The sequence below is a fragment of the Rhinolophus sinicus genome, linkage group LG13 (assembly GCF_036562045.2).
Source record: "Rhinolophus sinicus isolate RSC01 linkage group LG13, ASM3656204v1, whole genome shotgun sequence".
Lineage (NCBI taxonomy): Eukaryota > Metazoa > Chordata > Mammalia > Chiroptera > Rhinolophidae > Rhinolophus > Rhinolophus sinicus.
Window position 1 is genome coordinate 34,798,270 of NC_133762.1, and position 22,473 is coordinate 34,820,742.

At 55.7% G+C, this 22,473-nt stretch overlaps 1 protein-coding gene across 4 annotated transcripts in view; it reads right to left on the minus strand.

The window, feature by feature from the left end:
• Positions 1-222: 222 nt before the first annotated feature.
• The window catches only part of SRC (SRC proto-oncogene, non-receptor tyrosine kinase), a 51,805-nt gene continuing 29,554 nt past the window's right edge, over positions 223-22,473 (minus strand). The window contains exons 3-16 of one of the 4 annotated variants that reach the window (XM_074317267.1): positions 21,689-21,855; positions 20,381-20,638; positions 18,991-19,090; positions 17,906-17,923; positions 12,298-12,330; positions 11,316-11,414; positions 11,038-11,141; positions 8,993-9,142; positions 7,192-7,347; positions 5,019-5,198; positions 3,966-4,042; positions 3,076-3,229; positions 2,783-2,914; positions 223-2,489 (exon numbers count right to left, since the gene is read on the minus strand). In XM_074317267.1, coding sequence (XP_074173368.1) covers positions 2,281-2,489; positions 2,783-2,914; positions 3,076-3,229; positions 3,966-4,042; positions 5,019-5,198; positions 7,192-7,347; positions 8,993-9,142; positions 11,038-11,141; positions 11,316-11,414; positions 12,298-12,330; positions 17,906-17,923; positions 18,991-19,090; positions 20,381-20,630 — 1,662 coding nt within the window. In that variant the 5' untranslated portion in view covers positions 20,631-20,638; positions 21,689-21,855 and the 3' untranslated portion in view covers positions 223-2,280. The remainder of the gene's footprint in view (positions 2,490-2,782; positions 2,915-3,075; positions 3,230-3,965; positions 4,043-5,018; positions 5,199-7,191; positions 7,348-8,992; positions 9,143-11,037; positions 11,142-11,315; positions 11,415-12,297; positions 12,331-17,905; positions 17,924-18,990; positions 19,091-20,380; positions 20,639-21,688; positions 21,856-22,473) is intronic. The other 3 variants (XM_074317269.1, XM_074317268.1, XM_074317270.1) reach the window with 3 other exon arrangements.

A 22,473-nucleotide genomic window follows, 5' to 3' on the forward strand; every position in this document is an offset into this window, starting at 1 on the left:
GCCAGACGTGCTCACTCCCTAAATGTAGGGGCAAATGTGCACACACAGTCACATTTTGAAGGGGCCGTCTCCAATCTGATCACGCCACGCCCCGGCCTGAAGCCCTTCAGCCACTAGTGTTGGCTGCCCAAAGGCTCCTCTGATCAGTCTGTCCTCACCTCTGCCCTCACCCCGTCACTCTCCAGCACACAGTAGATGCTCAATAAACCACTGGCCGAACTCTGAGGTCTGTTTGTGTTTAATCAGACAATATGCAAAGTATGTACAACCAATTCTGGATACCCCCACCCCCGCCAAGCCTGGGCCGTGAATGCAGAACCCCAGGCCCTGCCCAGAGCCAGGCGTCCCCTAGGCCTCTGCATAGTCATCTGAAATCTACAAAACACAGTTGTTTTTAAAAATGACAGTATTAGGGCACCTTATACAAAGGGCCTTGGGCAGTGGGAAGGGGATTTGAGAGCACGCTGTGGTGAGCGAGCCCAGATTTGACGGAGACGGACAGGAGAAGACTTGGGTAATAAACATGTATGAAAAGAAAAGTTGAAATTTCATAGGCAGGCACCGCTTGGCCTCCTTCCCCGCTGGCAGGGCCTGGCTGGCTCGAGAATCCCTGGCAGCAGGAATGTTATTGCTATGATGGGGGCTGTGAGTGAAATGTACAATGTATCGAGGGGACAGAGCAAAGGGCATTTTTACATGTTAAATATGGACACACATGGAGGAATATACACGTGCACACATACACATACACACACAGGGCCCTTGGCGAGACACCCCAAACTGTCAGCCACCCCTTTGAAGAGGGGCACCCTGAGGCCCAGGGAGAAGCCACCACATACCCTAAGGCTGAACAGCAGAGCTAGGGCCAAAACAGTCCCCTGATGCCCTGGGTGGGGCTGCCTGTGTAATGCCAGGCCACAGGGTCTGGACAGGAGTGGAGTAATTACAGAGGCCCTGGCCACACATGGAGGCAGACACTGCATCCCAGACAGGAAGCAAGGGCCACCCCAGGTCATAGAGCCAGTGCCGGTGGGTGGCACTGGACTCCCTCATCTCCTCCCACCCCAGCCTAGGCGTTCCTTTCCCTACTATGAGTTAAGGGTTGCCAACATGGAGAGGAGAGCAGGGGCCAGGCATTGAAATGACACAGGACAAACCGGGCAAAGGAGGACCTAGGGTTCTCTTCCGAGGCCAGGACCAGAGCCTCCCAACCACTTGGATCTTCTATTTCTGCTTGATTCCCTCCAGAACTTGGGAGCTCACTCCCTTTCATGGTTGGCTAGCCCTGAAAGTCAAAACCCACCCACATTCTGATTGAAATCTGTGTCTCTATATCTGCCCCTTCACCCCTCATTCCTAGCTCAGCCCCACATCCACCTCCACTCTCTCCCCCCACAACAGTCCCACTGAGCGGAAAACAGCAGCAGGACTCTCTGCTATCTCTAACCCATCCTCAGGCCCCATGTCCCCTGGGCTGCCAGTCTGTCCACGATGCCTCTGAGGACAATCTTGTTGGTTCCTGAGGAAAACAGAGGGAGCACCGAGTTCTGATCCCACCTCAACCCTGAACTACTCTGTGGCCTTGGGCAAGTCACAACACCTCTCCAGACTCAGTTTCCCCATGGGTAATATGGGGACAAAAAAATTGATGATCTCTAAGGGTCCCTCAGGTCTAAGAAGGGCAGGGTTTGAGGGGGGTGCCCACCCCACCCACCATGATCACGTCAGTCTAGGCCTCAGGCTGAAAGCCTAGGAGCCATGGCAGATGGGTCTGGACCTCATGGCCTCCACCAACAGGTGATTCAGAAATGGACGGCAAGGGGCAGGGTGGCCGGCAGGCCACCGGCCAAGGGCCCATCACTCCTCTTTGGAAAGGCTCTTTGGCCAGCTCTGGAGACAGACCTGGGCGGCGCAGAAGTGGGAAGGGGCCAATGTAGGTTGAATAGATTGAGGCTGGGAAAAGGGAGCCCTTAGCCCCAGTCCTTCTTCCCAGTTCCTCCTGTCAAGTCACGCAGAGCTCCAGGAGGGGTACAGAGAGGAGGCATGTGGCTGGATTGGGAGCCAGGACGCAGTCACTCTGTCAGCCTTGGACCCCGCCCTCAGGGCTGCCCTAGGGCCCAAGCCCGTCCGTGCCACTAAAGAGGGAGGGGCCTCGTCACTGGCAATTCAGCCCCACAGAGGATCACCGGTGGGCAGGCAGAGGCAGGCAGGACCCCACATCAGGAGCCACCTCGCCCCAGAGCCAAGCCGAGAAGCCAGTCTGGCCCTGTAGCCTGCTCCCTATAGATTCTCTCCAGGCTGGTACTGGGGCTCGGTGGATGTGAAATAGTCCTCCAGGAAGGCCTGTAGGTATTCAAAGGTAGGCCGTTCCTCTGGCTCCTTCCGCCAGCACTGGCACATGAGGTCATGCAGGGACTCGGGACACTCAGGCGGGCAGGGCATCCGGTAGCCCCGCTCCACCTGATCCAGCACTTCTCGGTTTACCATCCCTGTGGGCAGAGGGAGGAGTGAGGCTGGCTCTGGGAAGGAAAGTGGGGTTGGGGGCAAGTTGATGGGGATAACAACGAGGGCTCCCCACCTAGGACAGGGTAGGTGTGACCATGGATAAGCCCCTCCCCAAGTCTGGAAGCCCTGACCAGAGAGAGGGAGCCTAAGATCAGATGTTCAACCTCTTTTCTATACAGATGGGGAAACTGAGGCCTGGGAGGGGGTGTGGCTTGTCCAAGGTCAGCAGGGCAGAGTGGTTCAGAAACCAAAGATGGGCCATGGGGTGCCCTCTTACCAGGGTAGGGCACCCGTCCCTTTGTCGTGAGCTCTGTCAGCAGGATCCCAAAGGACCACACATCCGACTTGATGGTGAACCGGCCATAGAGGGCGGCTTCTGGAGCCGTCCACTTGATGGGAAATTTGGCACCTGCAGAAGCAAGAGAGGTCAGGGGATGCTCAACAGAATGTCATGACCGCTCTGCCAGATAGGCAACCTTCTCATGCCCACTTGACAGACGAGGAAACTGAGGGTCAGACAAGGCGCATGACTTTCCAAGGTCATACGGCACCTGCCTGGACCCTGCCCACCTTGCCGGGCTGTGTACTCGTTGTCTTCAATGAGCCGAGCCAGCCCGAAGTCGGCCACTTTGCACACGAGGTTCTCTCCAACCAGGATGTTGGCAGCACGGAGGTCCCGGTGGACATAGTTCATCCGCTCCACGTATGCCATGCCTGAGGCGATCTGCAGGCAAAACCACAAGCCTGGCTCAGGGGCCACCTCATGCCCTTCCCAGGTCATAGGGCACATGCCCGAGGGTGGGGTGATCCCAGGATGGAGAGCCAACCAAACGCCCTGCCCTTCCCAGTTCTTCAAGCAAGTGAAGTCAGTTTACAATAAAAACTATTGGCACAAAAAGTAGGACCAGCACTCAGTAGGAGGGAACACAGCACAAAGAACAAATGGCAAAGGGGAAGCACAAGACAAGATACAGTCAGGGAAGTGGGATGACCATAAAAAAGAGGCCCAGATGCCCCAGAGAAGCGGTGCCAGGTCCTGCCTGCTGTCCTAAGTCCCCTTTCTGAGGCTCAGTTTTCTCATCCATCAAATAGAATAACAGCCATCCTACCTCCCCAGATTGTTATAGGGACCAAGTGAAAACACGGTTGTTGAGTACCGTCTACAGCAAGCAAGTACTAATACATGTCTGTTGAGTGACTGAATGACCTTCACAGAGAAGAAAACTGAGGCCTGAGGTCCCACAGCAAGTGATTCCTGATGCCCAGGTAAGGGTTTTTTCCTCTGCCCAGAACCACCACTCACAGCACCTATAAGTGGTCCCAGTAATACATGTGGCAAGACCAGTGAGTGTGGGGGCAACCAAGGCAAGCTTCCTAGAGGGGCCACTCAAGAGGCCAGAGCTGGCTGAGCCAGGTGGGTCTGAGTGCTCGAAACCAAGGTGCAGGAGGGGCTGACTCACCTGAGCAGCCATGTCCACCAGCTGAGGCAGCCGCAGGTACTTGCCTGTCTCCCCCTTGAGAAAGTCCAGCAAACTCCCTGGGCAGAGAGAAAGCAGCTCTAGTCCCCGCTCTGTCCTCCCTGAGCCAGGAAGCAGTGATTCCCAGATCCTGTCCGCCTGGGTGGGCTCACCTCACATTAACCGCTGCAGATTTTATGTAAACCCATGTCTGAACAAAGTCACACTCAGCATTTGTCACTCAAAAGGCAAGAGGGATGGGAGATAACAGAATATCCACCCCTGGATGAACAGAAACTGTGGTCCATCCATTGGTATACTACCCAGCAAAAAAAAGGAACAAACTACTGATACACACACAGGAAGAACTTCGAATATAAAAGATTGCATAAATGAAGTTGTAGAATAAACAAATCTAGGATAACAGAAAGTACCTCGGTGGATGCCTGGGTTTGGGACTGGGGACAAGGCAGCTTTCTGGGGTGATGAAGAGCTTCTATGCCTTGATTGTGGTAAGGGATCAACAGAGTATCTATTTATTAAAACTCATGGAACTGGATGCTTAAAATGGGTGGATTTTATCATATATAAATTACGCCCCCAAAAAGCAGAATTTTGAAAAATAATTGATTTTAAAATTAAGTAAAGGTCAAGCCGGGGACTTGATGTTGCTGGAGGGTTGGGGGAGTTCTCTTTTGGCCCCAAAATGACAAATGGCTTTAGAAAACCAGCAAACTGGGGGAGACACGATACATGGTGGGAAATTGTTAAAAACAAAATAAAAGGAAGGCAACCTTTGGTTTAACTTGCCATTAATATGAGAAGTTGGCTCTATTCTGTTCCACCTTTAAAGAGATATAGTCTGCTTTGTGAGGGGTGTAAATGTCTAACTATTATATTGCTTTGTACACCAGAAACTAATTAAAAGAAAAAAAGAGGCGTATTCTAGATTGGGGGGGTGAAGCACGTCCCTATCTGCCCTGTGGTGAACACCCTGGTTCAGAGGTGGCCCAGCAAGGGGCTGGCCGCATCTTGGTGCTGCCCACCAGGCCTCACCCTTGCTCATGTACTCTGTGACAATGTAGATGGGCTCCTCAGACACCACGGCGTACAGCTGCACCAGCTTCTCGTGCCTCAGTTTCTTCATGACCTGGGCCTCCTGCAGGAAAGCCTCTGGAGACATTGTGCCCGGCTTCAGAGTTTTGATGGCTACCCTGGTGGTGCCGTTCCAGGTTCCTGGATAGGGAAGATGCAGGCTGCCTCAGTGGAGGCTCCCCATTCCCATCCCACAGGGACCCGGGATCTATCTGGGTACCAATTTCAGCCCTGGCCTCCCTAGCCATGTGATAAGCCCAGCCAAGGCCCAGGCCCTTTCTAAGCCTCAGCGCTCCCATCTGTAAAATGGACACAAGGACACGACACTCTTTACAGGGCTGTTACAAGGCTGAGTCTCTGACACATGCTCAAGAAATCGTAGTTGTTATTAGGACTATGATTATTGGGAATGTCCCAAAAAGCAGGACATTTGCCTGGGGTGGGATACGATGATTCCAGCTCAACTGCTCTCTCCTAGGTGACCATGTTCCTTCTGGGAAGCAAAAGGAAGGCACCTTAGGCACTAGCAAATGAACAGGGCTGTGGGTGAGGTGGAGCTGGTCTCAGAACGAGGCCACCTCCACAGAGCCGCACTCCCCAAAAAGTAAGGCATTACACTAAGTACAAGGGCTTGGAGGTCAGACTGGCCAGAGTTTGACCCCCACCTCTGCCGCCTGCCAGCAGTACTCTGTAGATGGGTCACTTCCCCTCTCTGAACCTGTCTTCTCATCTGGAAAATGGCAATGCTATAGTGTCTCCCTGCAGGGATGCCTGAGGATTAAATGAGATTTTAGGTCCTGGGCCAGGCCCATTGTGAGAGCTCGATAAGAGCTGTAGCTGTCATTTTATTATTACGGGTTTTTTTGTGGAGTCTTGGGGGAAGCTATCTTCTAGACCAGTGTGTTTAATCCAAGTGCTTTCCCTACTGGGCTGAGGCTTTTCTGACGTGTGGCCTGGGGCCCATTCCTCCGAGTCTCAGGGTCTCCATCTAAGCGTTGGGGGTCAGGCCTGTCTCTGTAGCCCTCCTGGCATAGCCCATCTGGGGATCTGTACTTGGCATTTCACGAGTCTATCTAGAGCACCAGGGAGAAGTGAGAACACCCCCCCGCCCACAAATGACATTATCGCACACCCAAGTCAGGGGTGAGTCTTGCAGCCCCCAGAACGGCTGATGCTGTGGACTTACTCAGGTTTTGCTCACAGCCTCATTTTGCGCCCGGGAGCCGGCTTTTCATCCCTCTCCCCTGTCTCCAGCTCAAAGCCAGCACGTCCCCTTTGCTGACTTGACCTGACCTTGACTCCAGGCCTTTATCCCCGCAGTGCCTTCCACCCACCAACCCTCTCCGAGCTCTTCCATCATCTCTTCCTCTGAAAGGAGGAAAGTGCAGACAGCAGTGCCAAGCGCATATTGTGGCTCCTGAGGAAACCTTGAGGACAGCACAACCGTGATCCTTCTGCTGAAGCCACAGGCTTCCAACTGTCACGCCTCCCTCACCCCAACCTCCTTCATTGCTCCGTGTCAGCAGAAATCAGTCAGTGGAAGGCCTGGGTTTTGTCAGGGCTTCATGGTGTTTGTTTTCAAGGACGGTCTTGCCATTTCTCCAGGGTTAGACAGGAGATGGTTAACAGGCCCAGACCAGGCCAGATCTGCACGTCCCAGAACTCCTTCCATGAGCTGGGGCTTCTTTCCCAGGGCTAAGAGCTCGGATGTGCATGCATGCTGGGCCAGCATTCTCACAACCCCACGAGGGACCTCGTATCACCAGCCCCATTTCACAGTAGGGAGGATTGAGGCTCAGAGTGAAGCCTCCGGGCCCAGACCACCCGGCAGGTCGCTGGGGAGTTGCAATGCCCAGCCCTGAGCAGCTCTTAGCAAACAGGTGCCATGGTCTGAGAGGCGTAAGGGGGGCCACACCCCATCTTGGTGTCAGCTACCACTGGGGATGTATCTATTTAAAATAGAGCCCACTGTTCAGAAGAGGCAACTGAGACTCAGGGAGGAAGAGGGGAGGGGGAAGAAGGGGTCCTTGAGCCACTAGACGGGACGGACATCTGTCTGGTTCTCTGGTGGGGACACCAAAGTCCCCCCAAGGGGACTGTGGTCTCCTCTGAGGGGGCAGGGGCAAGGCCTTACCCATCCACACCTCTCCAAAGCAGCCCTGGCCCAGCTTGACCTCCAGCCGCAGTGACTCCCGGGGGATCTCCCAGGCGTCCTTGGCCAGGCCCTGAGTCTGTGGCTTGGACGTGGGGCACACAGTGGTGAGGCGGTAGCACAGGCCGTCAGCATGTTCTGAAAATGGAGGTGGGGGTGGCCTTCAGGCTGGGCATCCACCCTGGGCCCTCCCTGTCCCATGGTGTGTGTGTACAGACCTACATGTTATATGTACACAAACTTCAGGGACACACAGGATACCCTTGAGGCCAGGCGTCCACACTGGTGTGTACACACCCTCACCCCACACAGGCCCACAGTGCCTCATGCATCTGCTCACTGAGCCATTCATCCATTCATTCGTCACACTTTAAGGGGTGCCCAGAGAGGCGGTTGCCAAGGACCCAGTAGGGGACGAGTCTAGTAGAACCCTGGACTCAGGGAGCTCACAGTCCAGGGGGAGCCCAATTTCCCTTCATCAACTCCCCAGACCACATGTGTGATGGAGGAGAGCTGTGCCTGCAGGTAGGCTGGATGGAATCCTAGAAGGCTTCCCAGAGGAAGTGGTAACTGGGCTTGGCTCTGCAGGAGTGTGAGTGGTTAACTAGGGAAACGCACTCCAGGCAGAGGGCACAGAGCCTCATGCCTGTGCAAAGGCCCTTAGGGAGGAATAGCTGCTGGATTGGAGGAGATGAAAGGAGGCTGGGGGGCTGCAGGAAAGTGAATGGGGGAAGGGTGGCCCCAGGTTTAGACTACCCAAGGAGTGCTTCTACTACCCAAGGCTGGGTTTAGACTACCCAAGGCCTTGGAGACCACAGTGGGGCCTTTATCCTGACTCCAAGATAGCCCCTGGAGGGTTTTGATCTGAGGGGAAAGGGTTCAGAAGGAACAGTTGTGGTGGCCAAAGGGACAGAAAGAAGTGGCAGATCCTACAGGAAGTCAGGAGGCCCACCTGACAGAGGAGGAGGAAGGAGATGTGGGGTGTGAAGTAGCTGGCACTCTCAGAATAGGCCACACCTGCACACAGAGGCCACAGCTACACACCACAGCTGCACAGGCATCCAGAGAGCCGCCCACAGGGGTTCACACAGGCTCATGACATTCCACTCCACCCAGGCAGCCCTGGACATCCAGGTGGAACAGCCACACTATTGCACACACGGCCTGCACATATAAGCACCAGGAGCCCTCGCTCCCTCTGCCTGCCTGCCATGGCTCGCTCTCTCTCCCTCTGCTCTCTCTCCCTCTTCGCAGCAATCGATCTGGCCACCCCCTCCTCCTCTCCCAGTAACCAGTTCAGACCGGTCCTAGGGCTGCAGAGACAAATGATACCAGCCTATGCCTCCTCCCTTCCCTGCTCACTCCTCCAGGCAGCCCCCTCCCCACCAGCCAGCTGCAGAGGAGGAGAAAGAGGAGGGAGGGGCAGTGGGCGAGAGGAATGAGGGGAAACAGGGAAGAGAGAGCACAGGGAGGAAGGAATAGGGAAAATATGGGGAGGGAGGAGGAGAGAGGGAGGAAGGAGAGAGAGGAAGGGAAGAAGAGGCAGGGGGAAAGAAGTGGGGAGAGCAGGAGCCGCAAATCCTCAGGATAACAGAAGCCCCAGCCCTTGTTGGCCCCAAAGCCCCCTACTCAGGGACTGCAGCTGAAGATGACACAATACCCTCCCCTGCCGCCCAACCACATGCCCTCAGAGGGCCTAACCCCAGGCCCAGGCTACCTGCTCTGCCCTGGCCCCAGCCGCCCATCCCCTGGAGGCCTGCCCCCAGGGAGAGGGGTCACTCACTGGAGTAGTAGGCGACGAGCTGCTGCAGACTGTTGAACTGGGTGCGAGAGGTGATGTAGAAGCCGCCGCTGTCCAGCTTGCGGATCTTGTAGTGCTTCACGTTGAGGCCCTTGGCGTTGTCGAAGTCGGACACTGAGAGGCAGTAGGCACCTGCAGAGCAGGGCCAGAGAGGAGCTGTGACCACCAGGCCTGTCGCCCCCACAGGCCATGGCACTAAGTACAGCTCTGTGCCTATCCAACACGAGAGGGGAGAGGGAGGCCAAGTCGGCAGCCCGTGGCCCAGGGTACAGCAAGGTCTGGTCCAACCTGTCCCTGAGCACCCAGCTCTGGGGAGGCCACTGAGATAAGTCAGCAAAGGGCCATCTGACCAGAAAGCCTTGTCATGCACCCTTGGCCCCAGCAAGACCTCTGAAGACTGGGTGTGCATCCCAACTGTGTGACCTGGACAAACTGCTTGCCTTCTCTGGGCCTCAGTTTCCTCCTCTGCACAATGGGGCCACTCCCAGGGCTGCTGGGAAGATCCAATGAGACCACATATAAGAGGGCCTGGCACACAGTAGGTGCTTAATAAATGCTTGCTGGGAATGTAGGAATGGCCCAAGTGGCTGTGTGTCCCCAGACTAACTGCTTCCCTTCTCTGGGTCTGCCCGCTGGAGCACGGTCCATGCCCCACCACTTCCTAAAGACTCCAGGATCAGGCAGGAGCAGGTGGTTGGCTGAGGCTGAGGCAGTCATGGGCAGGTGACCGTGTGCGGGACGTGCCCTGAAGGCTGCCAAGGCTCAGCTGGGCCAGCCATAATCCCCCCTCCCTGCTTTCCTTGAGCCTGGAAAAGCTTTGGGCTGAAAAAGCTCGCCCCTGCCCAGCAGGCCTGGCTAAGAGCCTCTGCTAACCTGAGCCCAAGAGACGCCTGGGGTGGTATCAGGGAACAAGGCCGAGCCCCAGAGGCAGGGGCAGCAGGAGCAGAGGCTCCAGTGGCCAGAGAAAGCTCTTCTTAGGAGGTAACACACAGATATCGTGCTAGAAGCCCATGGACTCTCTAGACAATCCTTAGGTGGGGTTTAAAACCTTGGGTACAGAAGGAAAAATGAAGCCCAGAAAGGGAAAGCAGTTAGCCTCAGGTCACCCAGCAAGTCAGGCACAGAGCTGGGACTTGAACTGGTAGCTGGGTCTCTAAAGCTGCATGGGGCAACCATGACTTCCCGCAGATGGCCCAGGCCTTGTGCACGTGGAAGCCATGGGCCTGAGCCTGAAGCCAGCCCCTGACCACACGTGCACATAGGCAGGCACACCTGTGCCCGGTGGCCCCATGCTCACACAGGTACACAATCCCAGTCCCCCAGGCACAAAGACAAACCCACAGCAACTCACTCCCACGCTGTAACACACAGACAATTCCACCTCCACATGCATACACATGCCTGGACCCACATATGGCGTGCCCGGCCACACGACTGCTCATAAATACACATGTGTGACATGGATGATCTGCTTTCCCATTTCCCGCTGAGCCCCAGGCCCACAAGAAGCAGCCCAGCTTTGTTGCCATGGTGATGAGGTGCCTGCAACCCACTTGCAGAGGGGCTGGCGAGACAGTGGGTGATGTGGGTTCTCTGGCTGGGGGAAGGTGCAAGAGAAGAACTGGGGCCAGGACTATTGGGGGAAGAGAAAAGCCATGTCCCAGCACCTAGTCGAGCCCAGAGACCCCTGAAGAAGGGGAAAACAGGGGACATTGTATCAGCACCCACCCTGAGAACAAGTCTTTTGCTGTGCAATCCTCAGTCCTCTTGACAACCTGTGTCCATTCCTCACCTGAGGAAACTGAGGCTAGAAAGGCTAAGTGTCATCTTTTGCTATACCTCTGGCCGCCCCAGATAACTCAACCTTCCTCAAATGTACCTCCCTGCCTTTGATGCCGTCATTTTCTCCACCTGGAGGGCTCTTACCTCCTCCCTCCATATACTGAAGTCCTATTCATTCTGCAACATCCAGCTCAAACAACCCACAAGAAGACTCAGTTCCCACTGGCCAGCATGTGGGCTCATACCTTTCGTGGTCTCGCTTTCTCGTACTAGGAAGGTCCCTCTCGGGTTCTCCACATTGAGCAATAACCGCTCTGATTCCCGTCTGGTGATCTTGCCAAAGTACCACCTGGGGGAGGAAGGAGGAAGCTGGCGTTGGTGGGCCAGGCTTCTGCCAACCCACAGTGCCTCTCCCTGGAATGTGGCAGGGGCCTTGGGCAGCCAGACCACCCCGTCCGGCCCAGAGAGAAGCTCTGAACCAGCAGTGATGGAGAACAAGCAGGAAGGTAGAGTCGGTACTCACTCCTCGGCCTGGATGGAGTCGGAGGGCGCCACGTAGTTGCTGGGAATGTAGCCCGTCTGGCCGGTGCTGAGTGAGTGGGCCAGCCACCAGTCTCCCTCTCTGAGCAGGGGGAGAGGGAGGGAGCAAAGGAAAAGGGAGCCATCAGCAGTGGGCCCCAGTGCCTGCAATCTTCAGGGGTACAGTGCTGGGCACCCTGAGGCCAAGTGGAGCACAGGGAGCGGTGGACCAGGCCACTCACAGCCTGCCAGGCCAAGCCGGCCTGGAACTCTTCCTCTCCCTGGCCCAGATGCCTCTTGGCCAAAGCTGACTCAGACAGGCTTTCTCCAGGACTGTGACAGGACTGACATTGGTCAGCCTGAGGCCCGAATTCACAGGGCCAGAGTCCTGGAATGGGAAGTAATCTGCTTCCCTTCAGACAGTAGACCAAGCCATCTCAAGATGCCAAGAGCTGCCTTGGGCAGGAGGTAGGGAGCTCCTTGTCTCTGGGGAGCAAGCAAGTTACAACAGGAGAGAAGATTCCTGCCCAAGATGGATGTCAAATCAGACCTTCAAAGCCTCCCCAAGCCCTGAGATTTGGAAGGCCAATCCTGGGAGCTGGTGAGACCTGGGTGGAGGCAGGGGATGGCCCTTTTGGGGCTTGGTGACAATCCACGTGCCAACTCTGCAAACTAGAGCAATGCTTGCCTTTGTCACAAATCACAGGTCACACCTAAAGAGCTCCTCGACTGAAAATTACAGGCCTCCTCTTGTAGCCTGCCCACCTACGGGGGAAACTGAGGCCAGAGGGGGCTGGGGCTTGCCCAAAATCACACAGCAAGTCATGTCAGAGGGGACTGAGGTGGCAGAGCCCCAATGCCCAGGGGCACTTCTACACTAATTGCCCCACAAGGAGGAGGAAGAAGAGGAGGAAATGGGAACCGGGGAGCTCCCTGCAGGGTTGGGTCCCCTGGACCTGGGTGGGAGTGGGGAGGGGGCGAAGTACCTGTGCAGCCATCTGAATGTGAACCAGGTGTGGCTGGAGCGGGGGTCCAGAGACACAGAGGAGAGAGGAGAAAGCGAGAGCCCAACAGGAAAGAAGAGGCAGAGATGGGGATGGTGAGAGAGAGAGGCAGAAAGAGCGAGGAAGACAGCGGGACAGCCAGGCGGTGCTGGGGACAGGGGACAAGGTGGGCAGCCACAGAGGCCTCACATCCAAAGCAACCAACAGGGACAGGGAGAGGGTCCATGGGGAGTGGAGGGAAGGGGACAATGGGAAGGGCTGCTTGGGAAATAGGGTCCAGCCCCCTCCCATTCCTTCTGTGTAGATGGGAAGACTGAGGCCAGAGAAGCAAAGGCCTCTGCTCAAGGTCACACAGCCAGGCCCAGGCTCCTGACTGCCAGATAAGAAGAAATTCTCCCCTACAGGAGGCGGTGGGGCTTGCTAGCTTGCTGAGCTTCTCAATCCAAGGCTGCCTTTGGACTTCACCACGACCCTGAGAAGGTACACAGCAAGCAGGATGTGTTCCCCTCCCCATCGCAGAGGCCCAGAGAGAGAAAGGCCCTTGCCCAGTCACACAGTCTGGACGTGAATCTGAATCCCTAGCTCCTGGTTCTGCTGAGTTTCCCCTGACCCACATTCTTCAGCCCATTTTGAAGATGGAGAAGTTGAGGCCAGGAGTAAGCGGGGCTTGGGGAGCTCTCCAAAGACCTGCAAGAATACACCCAGACCCAGGGCTCAGCGAGGGGTGCCGAGGCTGAACCAGAACAGGTGGGGTCCCTTCTGGATGGACTGAGGTGAGGGCAATACAACGGGGGCTGTGTGGGGTAACTCGGCTGTATCATCATTGAAGCACACTCAGGTAGGGACACAAGCTCATGTGGGAGTCTCTGCAGGAGAGGGGGGGCCCAGAGTAAGGAGGCAAGGCCCATCTCAAGGAAAGAAGCCCTCAGATACCCAGGAACTCCATCCACTTCCTCTTATGCACCCAGCTGGGAGTGTCCACACTTGTCTGTTCCATTTGACCCTCAAGGCCACCCTGTGAGGAAGGAAGGCAGGTCTCAGCCCCAGATTAAGAAACCATGGCTCAGAGATGTTGAGGGACCATCCCAAGGACATACAGCACCCAGGCTGGAGTAACCCAGCACTTTCTTTGCAGAATTAGGGAAACCGAGGCAGAGAGGGGCAGAGACTTGTCCAAAGCTACAAAGCAAGGACTCAAGTCACAGGGAATAGCTGACATCTTCCCGTCCAAAGCCTTCATTTCACCAATGGGGAACACAAGACACAGAGAGGGGCAGTGATTTGCTCAGAGCCATACAGCAAATCAATGGCAGAGCAAGAGTGAGGACCAGGGTCCTTGAGTGCCCGCAGCCAGACACAGCAGCCCTCCAGGACCCCTGCAGCCTCCTCAGGCCTTCAGAGGCTCAGAGACCCTAGGGGAAGCCAGGGGAAGATGGAGGAGGAGGCAGCAGGGCTGGGGGCAGGGGACTGGTCCAAGGTGTAGGTCAGAGGCTACAAAACCAGGCAGACTGACAAAGTCAGAGCGCAAGCAGACGAGCCTCTGGGAAGCCCCAGGCTCCAACTCAGAGCGGAAGGCCACAGGAGCATATCCCCAGAAGCCAGCCAAGCAGGGCCCCAGAAGAAGGGGCATTCAACTCTGCTGACATTGCCCAGGCTTCAGCCAGCAGAGCCTCTGGCTCCCTGACATCAGCCTATAAGTGAGTTTGGGCTCCCAGGCCAGTCTGACGGCTTTCATTCACAAGGACAGGGATGGTCGTGAACTGCCATCTCACTAAGGGATCCCAAGGTCCAACTATGGCTTGACCCCAGCTTGAGAGGTATCTGAGAACTTGAGCGCCAGAGTCAGCCATCCCGGGCACCATCCCAACTCACCACTTGGAGACTGTGTGACCTTGGCTCTGCCTCAGTTTCCTCATCTGTAGGATGGATATACTCATGCCTCCCTCTAAGGATGTACAATACTAGCACAGAGTCTGGGCCATGGTAGGAGTTCAACGTGCATGAACTGTTACTATCTTGATTTGGTTAAAAAAATAAAATAAGACAGTTGAATCTGTATCTCAGTGGTGCCCCTTCCAAATCTCCAAAACATTTTTTAAAAACCAAAGCAGCTCAGTGCCAGTCTCCAATAAGAATTTGCTGTGTGACCTTGGGCAAGTATCCTACCTTCTCTGGGTCTTAGTTTCCTCATCTATCAAAAGGAGGTACTATTCATAGAATCTCCTCGTAAGCAAAGTGTGTAAATCAGTCAGAATCAAGCTCACTTTGGGTGAGATAATTACTGTGATTATCATCTGAGCCTCAATTTGCCCACCTGTGAAATGGAGCTATCAAGCCCCATCTTCCTAAGTCTGTGGTCTGAGAGGTTCAAACCTGCAGCAGGTGGCTGCCAAGGACCTGGGGCTCCTCCTACAGGAGGCGCCTCACAGCTTCCCAAACCAGTCCAGTCCCACAGGGACACCAACCCAAGCCGAGACTCAGAAGTGACAGTGGCGTTAATCTATCAGGTTGAGCAGATTTACTGTATCCAACACCTTCCCTGGGACCTCGTCCTTATCAGATGGGCAGGAAAAATGGAAGGCAGGAAGGGAATCACACATTCGCTGGTTGACCCTTCACCTTCCCACCAGTGGCCAGAGAAGAAAGCATTGGACCTGGAGCCCCTGAGCTAGCTGTTCACTAGCTGTGTGATCTCAGGCTACTGACCTCACCTCTCTGAGCCTTAGGATCTTCTTTTTGCACCAGCCAGGCTGGTATGTGGATCAGGGATGTGGCAGCTTTGGAACCTGGGATGTTATGCCAGTTTGGGCACTTATATTTAACGCACATGGGTTGTTGGGAATGATTACAGAAGCCTTTGGGGGCTGCAGGCAAGCCAGCACATGGCCCAGGCAGGCAAGTTACAAGCCCTGGGGCCTGGGCACAGGGTGAGTGGGGAGAGGGCAGGGTGAGGCCAGGGCAGGTCACAGTGTCCCGAGTAAGGAGGGCAGGATGGTGTCCCTTGCCCCATGGTAGGGAGTGGAACTGGAGTCCCCAGGACAAGGTGGGAGAGGTCAGTGCCTGCTGGAGGGCTCCTCCAAAAAGGCTGCTGGAATCGGGGTGGGAGGACGGGGCAGTTCAAGGAGCAACCCAGAGTCACCCCCAGAGGAGTCCCACCACCTGGGGACTAAGACACCAGGCTGGGGCTTCAGGCAGTCAGACCTCAGACTCCAGTGGGCTTCCTCGGACCCAGGTCCACAAAGCACCCAGGATCCTAGGATTAAGGGACATATGGTATGAAGACCGGGGAGCAGGCCTGCTACTGTGAAGACCCCAACCCAGCCAGCCCTGGCCAAAGCCCAGTGACAGAGGCTCATCCTTAAGCTCTCCACCTCCCCGACACCCAGGCTGGCCACAGGGTAGACTCAGCAAGTCCCACTCATAAGGGATGGGGGTCGGGGATTGGGGCAGCACACTAGAGGATTAAACAATAATGGACCCTAAGCAATAGTGGTGGAAGGACATGCAGGGTGGTCCCTGGGTACAGTATGAGACCTGAACCCCTCAAATTTGGGTGGCCCATCTTCCACTAAGCCCCTCCCATCCCTTTATCCCTCCTCTTCCTCTTATGCCAGCCCCCAACTCTACCACCACCAGACTTCTCAGGCAAAGGAGGGGTTAACCGTTGTGAAGTGAGGAAGGGCTCCCAATTCACCCCCACCTTCCAATCAGGTACCTCACTGCACTGAGGACTTCCGAGGGACTCCATCACTGCTGGCCCTCCTGGAAGCCCCAGTCCTGGCCAAACACCCCCCAGCCCATCCGAAAAGGCCGGAAGAAGGAACGGAAGGAGCTGGACAAAGGAAGGAGTGAGGGCTGCCTGCAACCTCTGGGTGAAAGAGGCAGAAATCAAAAGTTCCCAGAGACTTTCCTCCCCCCACACCTTTGCTCAAGCTGTGACCCCAGCCCGAGGTGCCCTCCCCACTACTGCTGGTTGAGATTCCCCAGGACTTCAAAACCTCCAGCCTGATGTGTCCTCCCCTGAACAGCCTTTCCCTCCTCCTGGCTCCTTGGCAAGTCCCCTGACTCCTATAAGAGCCATGGGCATGCCTACCCTTCCCCGCTCTGCCACCACTAGCTGTGTGACCTCAAGCAAGTCATTTCACCTCTCTGGGCCTCAGTTTTCTCATCTATAAAATGGAGCAAATATGCATTTCTACTTCCCAGGGCTGTGGTGATGTATAAATACAACAAAGCAACTGAAAGTGCACAGCACAAAACCTGGCTCACACACAAAGCACAGTAAATGGTGCTATTTCATTACTATTCACACACCTTGTTCACCAGCACCAGTGTACTGAGCAACAGGTGACACGGGGACCCAGAAATGTGGCAGACTCGAGGACAGCCCTCAAGGAGCTCCCGGTTTGGAGGAGGCAGAAGCAAATAGCTGGAACCATAGAGAACTGGAGCGACACTGGGATTTGGACACGCAAAGGGGTGGGAAGTTGGGAAAACCCCCGCCCCCAGGGCAGCTCGAAGAGGGGAGAGAGCCGCTGCCCCAGTTCCAATCCTGGCTTTGCTATTTGGTAGCTGTGTGACCTTGGGCAAGGGGCTTCGTATCTCTGAGCCTCAGTTTCCTCATTTGCAAAATGGAGTCAGCCCTTCCCCCATCACTACAACCCTGGCGGGATGGCAGCAGAGTAAATGCAAAGACACGGGTAAAAATGCCTGGCACAGCACTTGGCACCTCTTTTCCCTTTTGCCCCACAGAGAAGACGAGAAAACAGTCCTGAGCTGGGTCTTGAGGGATGAATAGGAGTTTGCCAGGCAGAGACGGGACAAAGGGTATCTCAGGCAGAAGGAACAGCATGCACAAGGGCAGGGAGGCATGGACAAGCAAGACATGCTCAGAGATGGTGGAGACGTCCAACCTCAGTAGCCAGCCTTCAAGGTTGCTCAGGGATCAGTTCTACTCTCTCCTCTAGCACCTGAAGGCATTCAGCCCCCTCCAGCACTGCGTCCTCCCACAAGCTGTCCCCCTGCAAGGAATTGTCTTCCCCCACCTCCACCTGCCACACAACTTCACTGTTCTTCCTTCAAGGACCTGTCCGAACCTGCCAGTGTCTGTGGTCACCACCCGAGGAGGACACACAGCAGTGGCCCGAACGCCAGGGCTGACCCTGGCCCCGCCCGCTGCCTGCCATTGGCCTGGGCTGGGGCTGGCTCCCGGCCACACGCTAGCTCCGGGAAGACATGGCCAAGGCCTTCTCCACTGTGGCCCCAGTGGGCCCAGCCCTGGACCCTGCATGCAGCTGGCACTCAATGTGGGCTAATGGGTGGAAATGGGTAGGTGGTGAGTTAGGAAGGTGGGTAAGGAGGAGGGGTGGTGAGGAGTGACAGGGTGATGGGAAGACCCTCCCCATTCTCAGCCTGGGGTTAAAGTTGGGACATGGTCAAACTGGTTGGGGGTGGGGACATAAGCTGGGGAAGGAGGGGGGCAGCCAGGGGAGCCAGAGACCACAGGCAGGGACACGGCCACATGCAGACAGCAACCCCACCCCCACCAGCGAAGCGCCCCCACCAGCCCGCCCATGAAGTGTGTACACACCTGACATCCACCTTCCTCCTAAAGGCCAGCGAGAGAGAAGCAGAAAGAGGGAGAAGCTGAGAGAGGGCTGGAGAGAGCAAGCGTGGGCCAGGAATGCGGGGTCCCGAGGCTGTGGGCCAGGTTGGGGGGACAGCAAGTGCTGCCAAAGGCAACGATGCAGCAAGTGCAGAGCTCTGCCCTGCCCACTGTCGGCAGCTCCTGCAGGAGCAAACTCCACCCTGCCCCACCACGAAGCCCCCCACTGACCCCAACCCTGGGCATATGGCCCAAAGCCTGCACCGGACGCCCCATGACAGGCTTTGCACCCCACCCCCACTGCACTCTAGGCAAGAAAAAAAGAGGAGGGGAGGGGAGGGAAAGGACCCCCACCCCATGGCTAGAGTCCTACCCACCCTTCACTGGTTCATTCCTCCCTGCTCCCCTGCCCACAGGGGACCCAGAGCCTGACAGGGGAAGTCCATCTCCACTATAGGCCAGCTTGACTCTAGGATGCCCCACCCCAAAGCTGGAGTCCCTGGAGGTGACTAGATGCCCATCAGGGAGCCCTGCCCTCCATACCCTAACCCACCACTTCATCCCTATGTCTAAACCTGACCCTCTCACAATGGGTGCCCAATATGGGTCCCCTAACCCTCCCAACGTGGGCTCCTCCCCCTACAGCTGGAGACTCTAGCTTGACCAGCTGCCTCAGGCCCTCTAGCCCCAGGTCACTAATGAGGGCATCTCTGTGGGCATAGCCTTTGGCTACAGGCCCTGCTTTGTGTAGTCCTGGATCCTGGGCCCAGTTTTGCCTGCCCACATGCCCCCTTCAGGGTCTGGGATCTGAGGCACCATACTCTGTGGACCAGTTACTGAACCCAGACCCCTGCCCCAGGGGCCCTCCTGGAGCCATGACCACCTCCTCCTGCCTCAGCGTCACTCCCATAGGCCCCAGGACAGTTCTCAGGCCCTCAGCGGCCATGATGCTCAGCTCTGCCTCCTGCCTATCATGCTGCCCCCGGCTCTGGGAAACTCACAAGTGGCCCTGGCCCAAGACCAGGTCTAGGGAACAGGGTCCCATGGGATGATGGGGGGAGGGCACTCACGTGTTATTGACAATCTGGAGCCGCTCCCCTTTCTTGAAGGATAGGTCAGTCTCTGTCCGCGACTCATAGTCATAGAGGGCCACAAAGGTGGTCACTCCACCTGCAGAGAAGGATGGTGCATGTCAGAATGGCCAGGGCCATGGCTGGGGAGAGGGGGGGACGGGAGGGCCCCATTCCCTGGGAGGAGTGGGAGTTGGTCTCAAACGCCATCAGAGCCCAGCCCAGAGGCATGGTCATAATCCTAGGGGGTGGGCACCCATGAGGGCCTGTAGGAGGCTTGTGTATCTCTTCACATCTGAGTGTCCCACTGGCTTTAGGTGATGCTGGGTGTTGGCTTATCCTTTTGGTGTCTATCTTCCCCATAGAACCAGAAGCCTCCACTAACAGCCATCTTTGTTTTGTTCCCAGAGCCTAGCACATAGTCGGGGCTCAAGAAACAACTGTCAGATGCAATGAACCAGGAAATGAAGGAAACTGCACCAGGATAGGTGGCCATGTTTCTCTCTCTCTGGGGGCTTCTCTGTGTCTAGGGAGACCTTGGTGGCAGGTAATGGTCCCCTCAGAGAGGCCTTCTCTGTTCCCCATTTTAATTATAACCTCCACTCCCCACTCTTTCTGTTCCTTCTCACCAATTACCACTTTCTAACACCCTACATAGTTTACACTCCTTGCTTTGTTTCTCTTCCCCACAGTGGTTTTGTCTGTTTTACACACTGCTGTGTCCCCAGCACCAGAAGAATCCCGGCACACAGTTAGGGGTGCCACAAATATTTCTTAAACAAATGAATGAGTGTGTTTGCTAACTGTGTGTGTGTAACCATGACTGTGTGGTTCCGTGTGAGTGTGTCAGGTGAGAGAACACGTGTTTGTGTGTCTTATGTGTGCATCTCTCTCTGAGCATCCCTTATCTGGGCGTGCAATACCTCAAACAGCCAGCAGAGGGCGTATGGGCGCATCTCAGCGTCTGGAGGGTCTCTGAGGACCAGCTCTGGTTCTTCCTCCTAACCCGCCCAGCTCCCTCTGCCACACACCAGCTGCCGGTGCTGACCCATCTCTGTACTAACCAGAGCAAAGAGCAAAGCCTCGGACCTGGTCTGGTGCAGCTCATAAGCAGCCCCCTTGCTCTCGTGGTTTCAGTTTCCCCCTACAGTCCTATATTTCTAGGTCCCTTTATACTCTGCGTCTGATGGAGTGTATATAAAGCCCTTCCCCAACCACAGCTTCCAGGAAACTCCCAACAGTCCCCAAGGCCATGTAATCAACCCATACACTCCCCTTTAGTGAGCAAAAGAAGCAGCAGCCCAAGGGGAATGTCACTGCCCCTCCTGGCACAGCAGCCTGGGCCCAGTCAAGATGGGCAAGGCATCCCGGCACCCACACTTCCACTGACCAGCCAGCGGCCCTGCCCTCTGCGGGGAGGTGACTGTGTCCGAGGAGTTGAAGCCTCCAAACAGCTTGGGCTCGGTGGACGCAGGGGTGAAGGCCATGTTGGGGCCACGGTGGCCATCAGCGGAGGCGGGCTTGCTGGGGGTCTGTGAGGCAGGGAAGGCACCCCCACCAGCACTGTGGGCATTCTCAGCAGGCTCCAGGCTGCGGCGCCGCTGGCTGGCGTCCTTGGGCTTGCTTTTGTTGCTGCCCATGGTCCTGGCTGGAGACGAGAGAAAACCCAAGGATGAAGGAGGAGCTCTGGGAGCACACAGGGCTGCCTGAGCCCCGTAGGTAGCCTCCACCTCCACTCATTCTACAGATGGGGAAACTGAGGCCCAAAGAGGCGTACTAGCCTCTTTGGGTAAGACAGCCTTTCAGAGCCTCAGTTTCTTCATCTGTAAAATGGGAATGATGATGGCACCCGTAAAGAGCTTCATTGATACAGGGCCAAGCACAAAAGAAACACCTTATAATCAGAAGCCCTAACCTTCCCCACTCCCCCTGAAACATTGTTTCTGTCCCTCATGGGCAGGGACAGTATCTGAGTCATGTCTATGTCCCAGGCACTTAGCACATAGGAAAGAGCTTACTGAGGGTTTGTTGAATGAATATATGACTGACTGAAATTGTCTAACACCAGAGGAAAGGTGCTGAAAGTTGTAAGTAAGGCAGGGATACAGCAGCAGGCTGGAAGAAGGAGAGATGGCTGACAGCTCACCATGCTGACAGCTCATCACTTTGCACATGCTATTCCTTCAGCCTAAATGCTCTGCCCTGACCACTTCACCAGGATGACTCATGCCTCCTTCAGGTCTCAGCTTAAAAGTCACCTCCTTGGGAAGTGTTCCCCAAATCCTTTCACTGGTTTAACTCCCCCTGACGTTTGTGCTGCTCCTTGATAACATGTGGCCCAGTTTTTATTTTTATTTTGTGTAATTACACGATTATTGCCATGGGCTTTTGTCTGGGTGTGCTCCCAGTACCTAGAACATGGTGTGGCAAACAGTAGGTACTCAATAAACAGCTGAATGAATGAGTGACTAAGAGATTAAGAGATTTCTGAGCCAGACATCTGGGAGGTCTAAAGAAAGGGAAACACAGGGAAAACCAAGTTGAAAACTCCCCGGTGAGGCCCATGGTGCTGCCACCCCCTTTTGCCTCCCACTTCCCCATCCTCAGGTCCCCTGAGCCTGGCCAAGGTCTCCCCACCCATCATGGCCGCCTCTCCCAGCTCCCTCATCTTGGCAGCCCTGATGGTTCATCACCTTACCTATGGAAGGCAGGGGCTGTCCCAGAGGACCTGGGAAGCAGCCTGGGGTCCCAGCACGCACACCAGGGGTAGAGTCAGGGGTCTTGAACTAGAGGACCTGCTCCACCTCTTCCCACTGTGTGACCCTAGGCAAGTCACTTCCCCTCTCTGGGCCTCAGCATCCTCATCTGCAAAACAGAGATAAAGCAGACTTCTCAAGGCTGTTGTGAGGATATGATTATAAAGAAAAATCATGGCTCTGACTTTTGGGTCACCATTTATCAGGCTCTGACTCTAGCAGGCCCGATGCTCAGAACTTCCCAGACCTTCACCCCTCCCAAAGCGTTTTGAGTGAGAGCAAGGACAGGTGGGGCATGGCAGTTAAGGGTGGGCTCTGAAGCCAGACTCCCCAGCTCAAATCCAAGCTCTACCCCTAAGCAGCTATGTGACTTCAGGCAAGAGACTTAACCTCTCTGTGCCACATTTCTTCATCTGGGAATGATGGGGTCACTGTGATAACTGAACGAGGTAAGGATGAATGCCGGGAACACAGCAGGTCACCCTGCCACATCAGCTATTACTGATCTTGTGTGACTCTGGACACACCGGGCAAGGTGGGCACTGCTTGTTCTCCAGGGGATGCTGTAGGCCCTGGAATCAGTCCAGAATTTCCTCTGGGAACCCATGGATAGGGAAGAGTCTCCTTGACAGGTTGGGGCCTGAGGCAAGACTGTTAGCCCTGAGCTCGGAGCCCAGCTCTGTGACCCCGCTCCCTAGGTGAACCTCAGCCAGTCCCTGCACCCTGT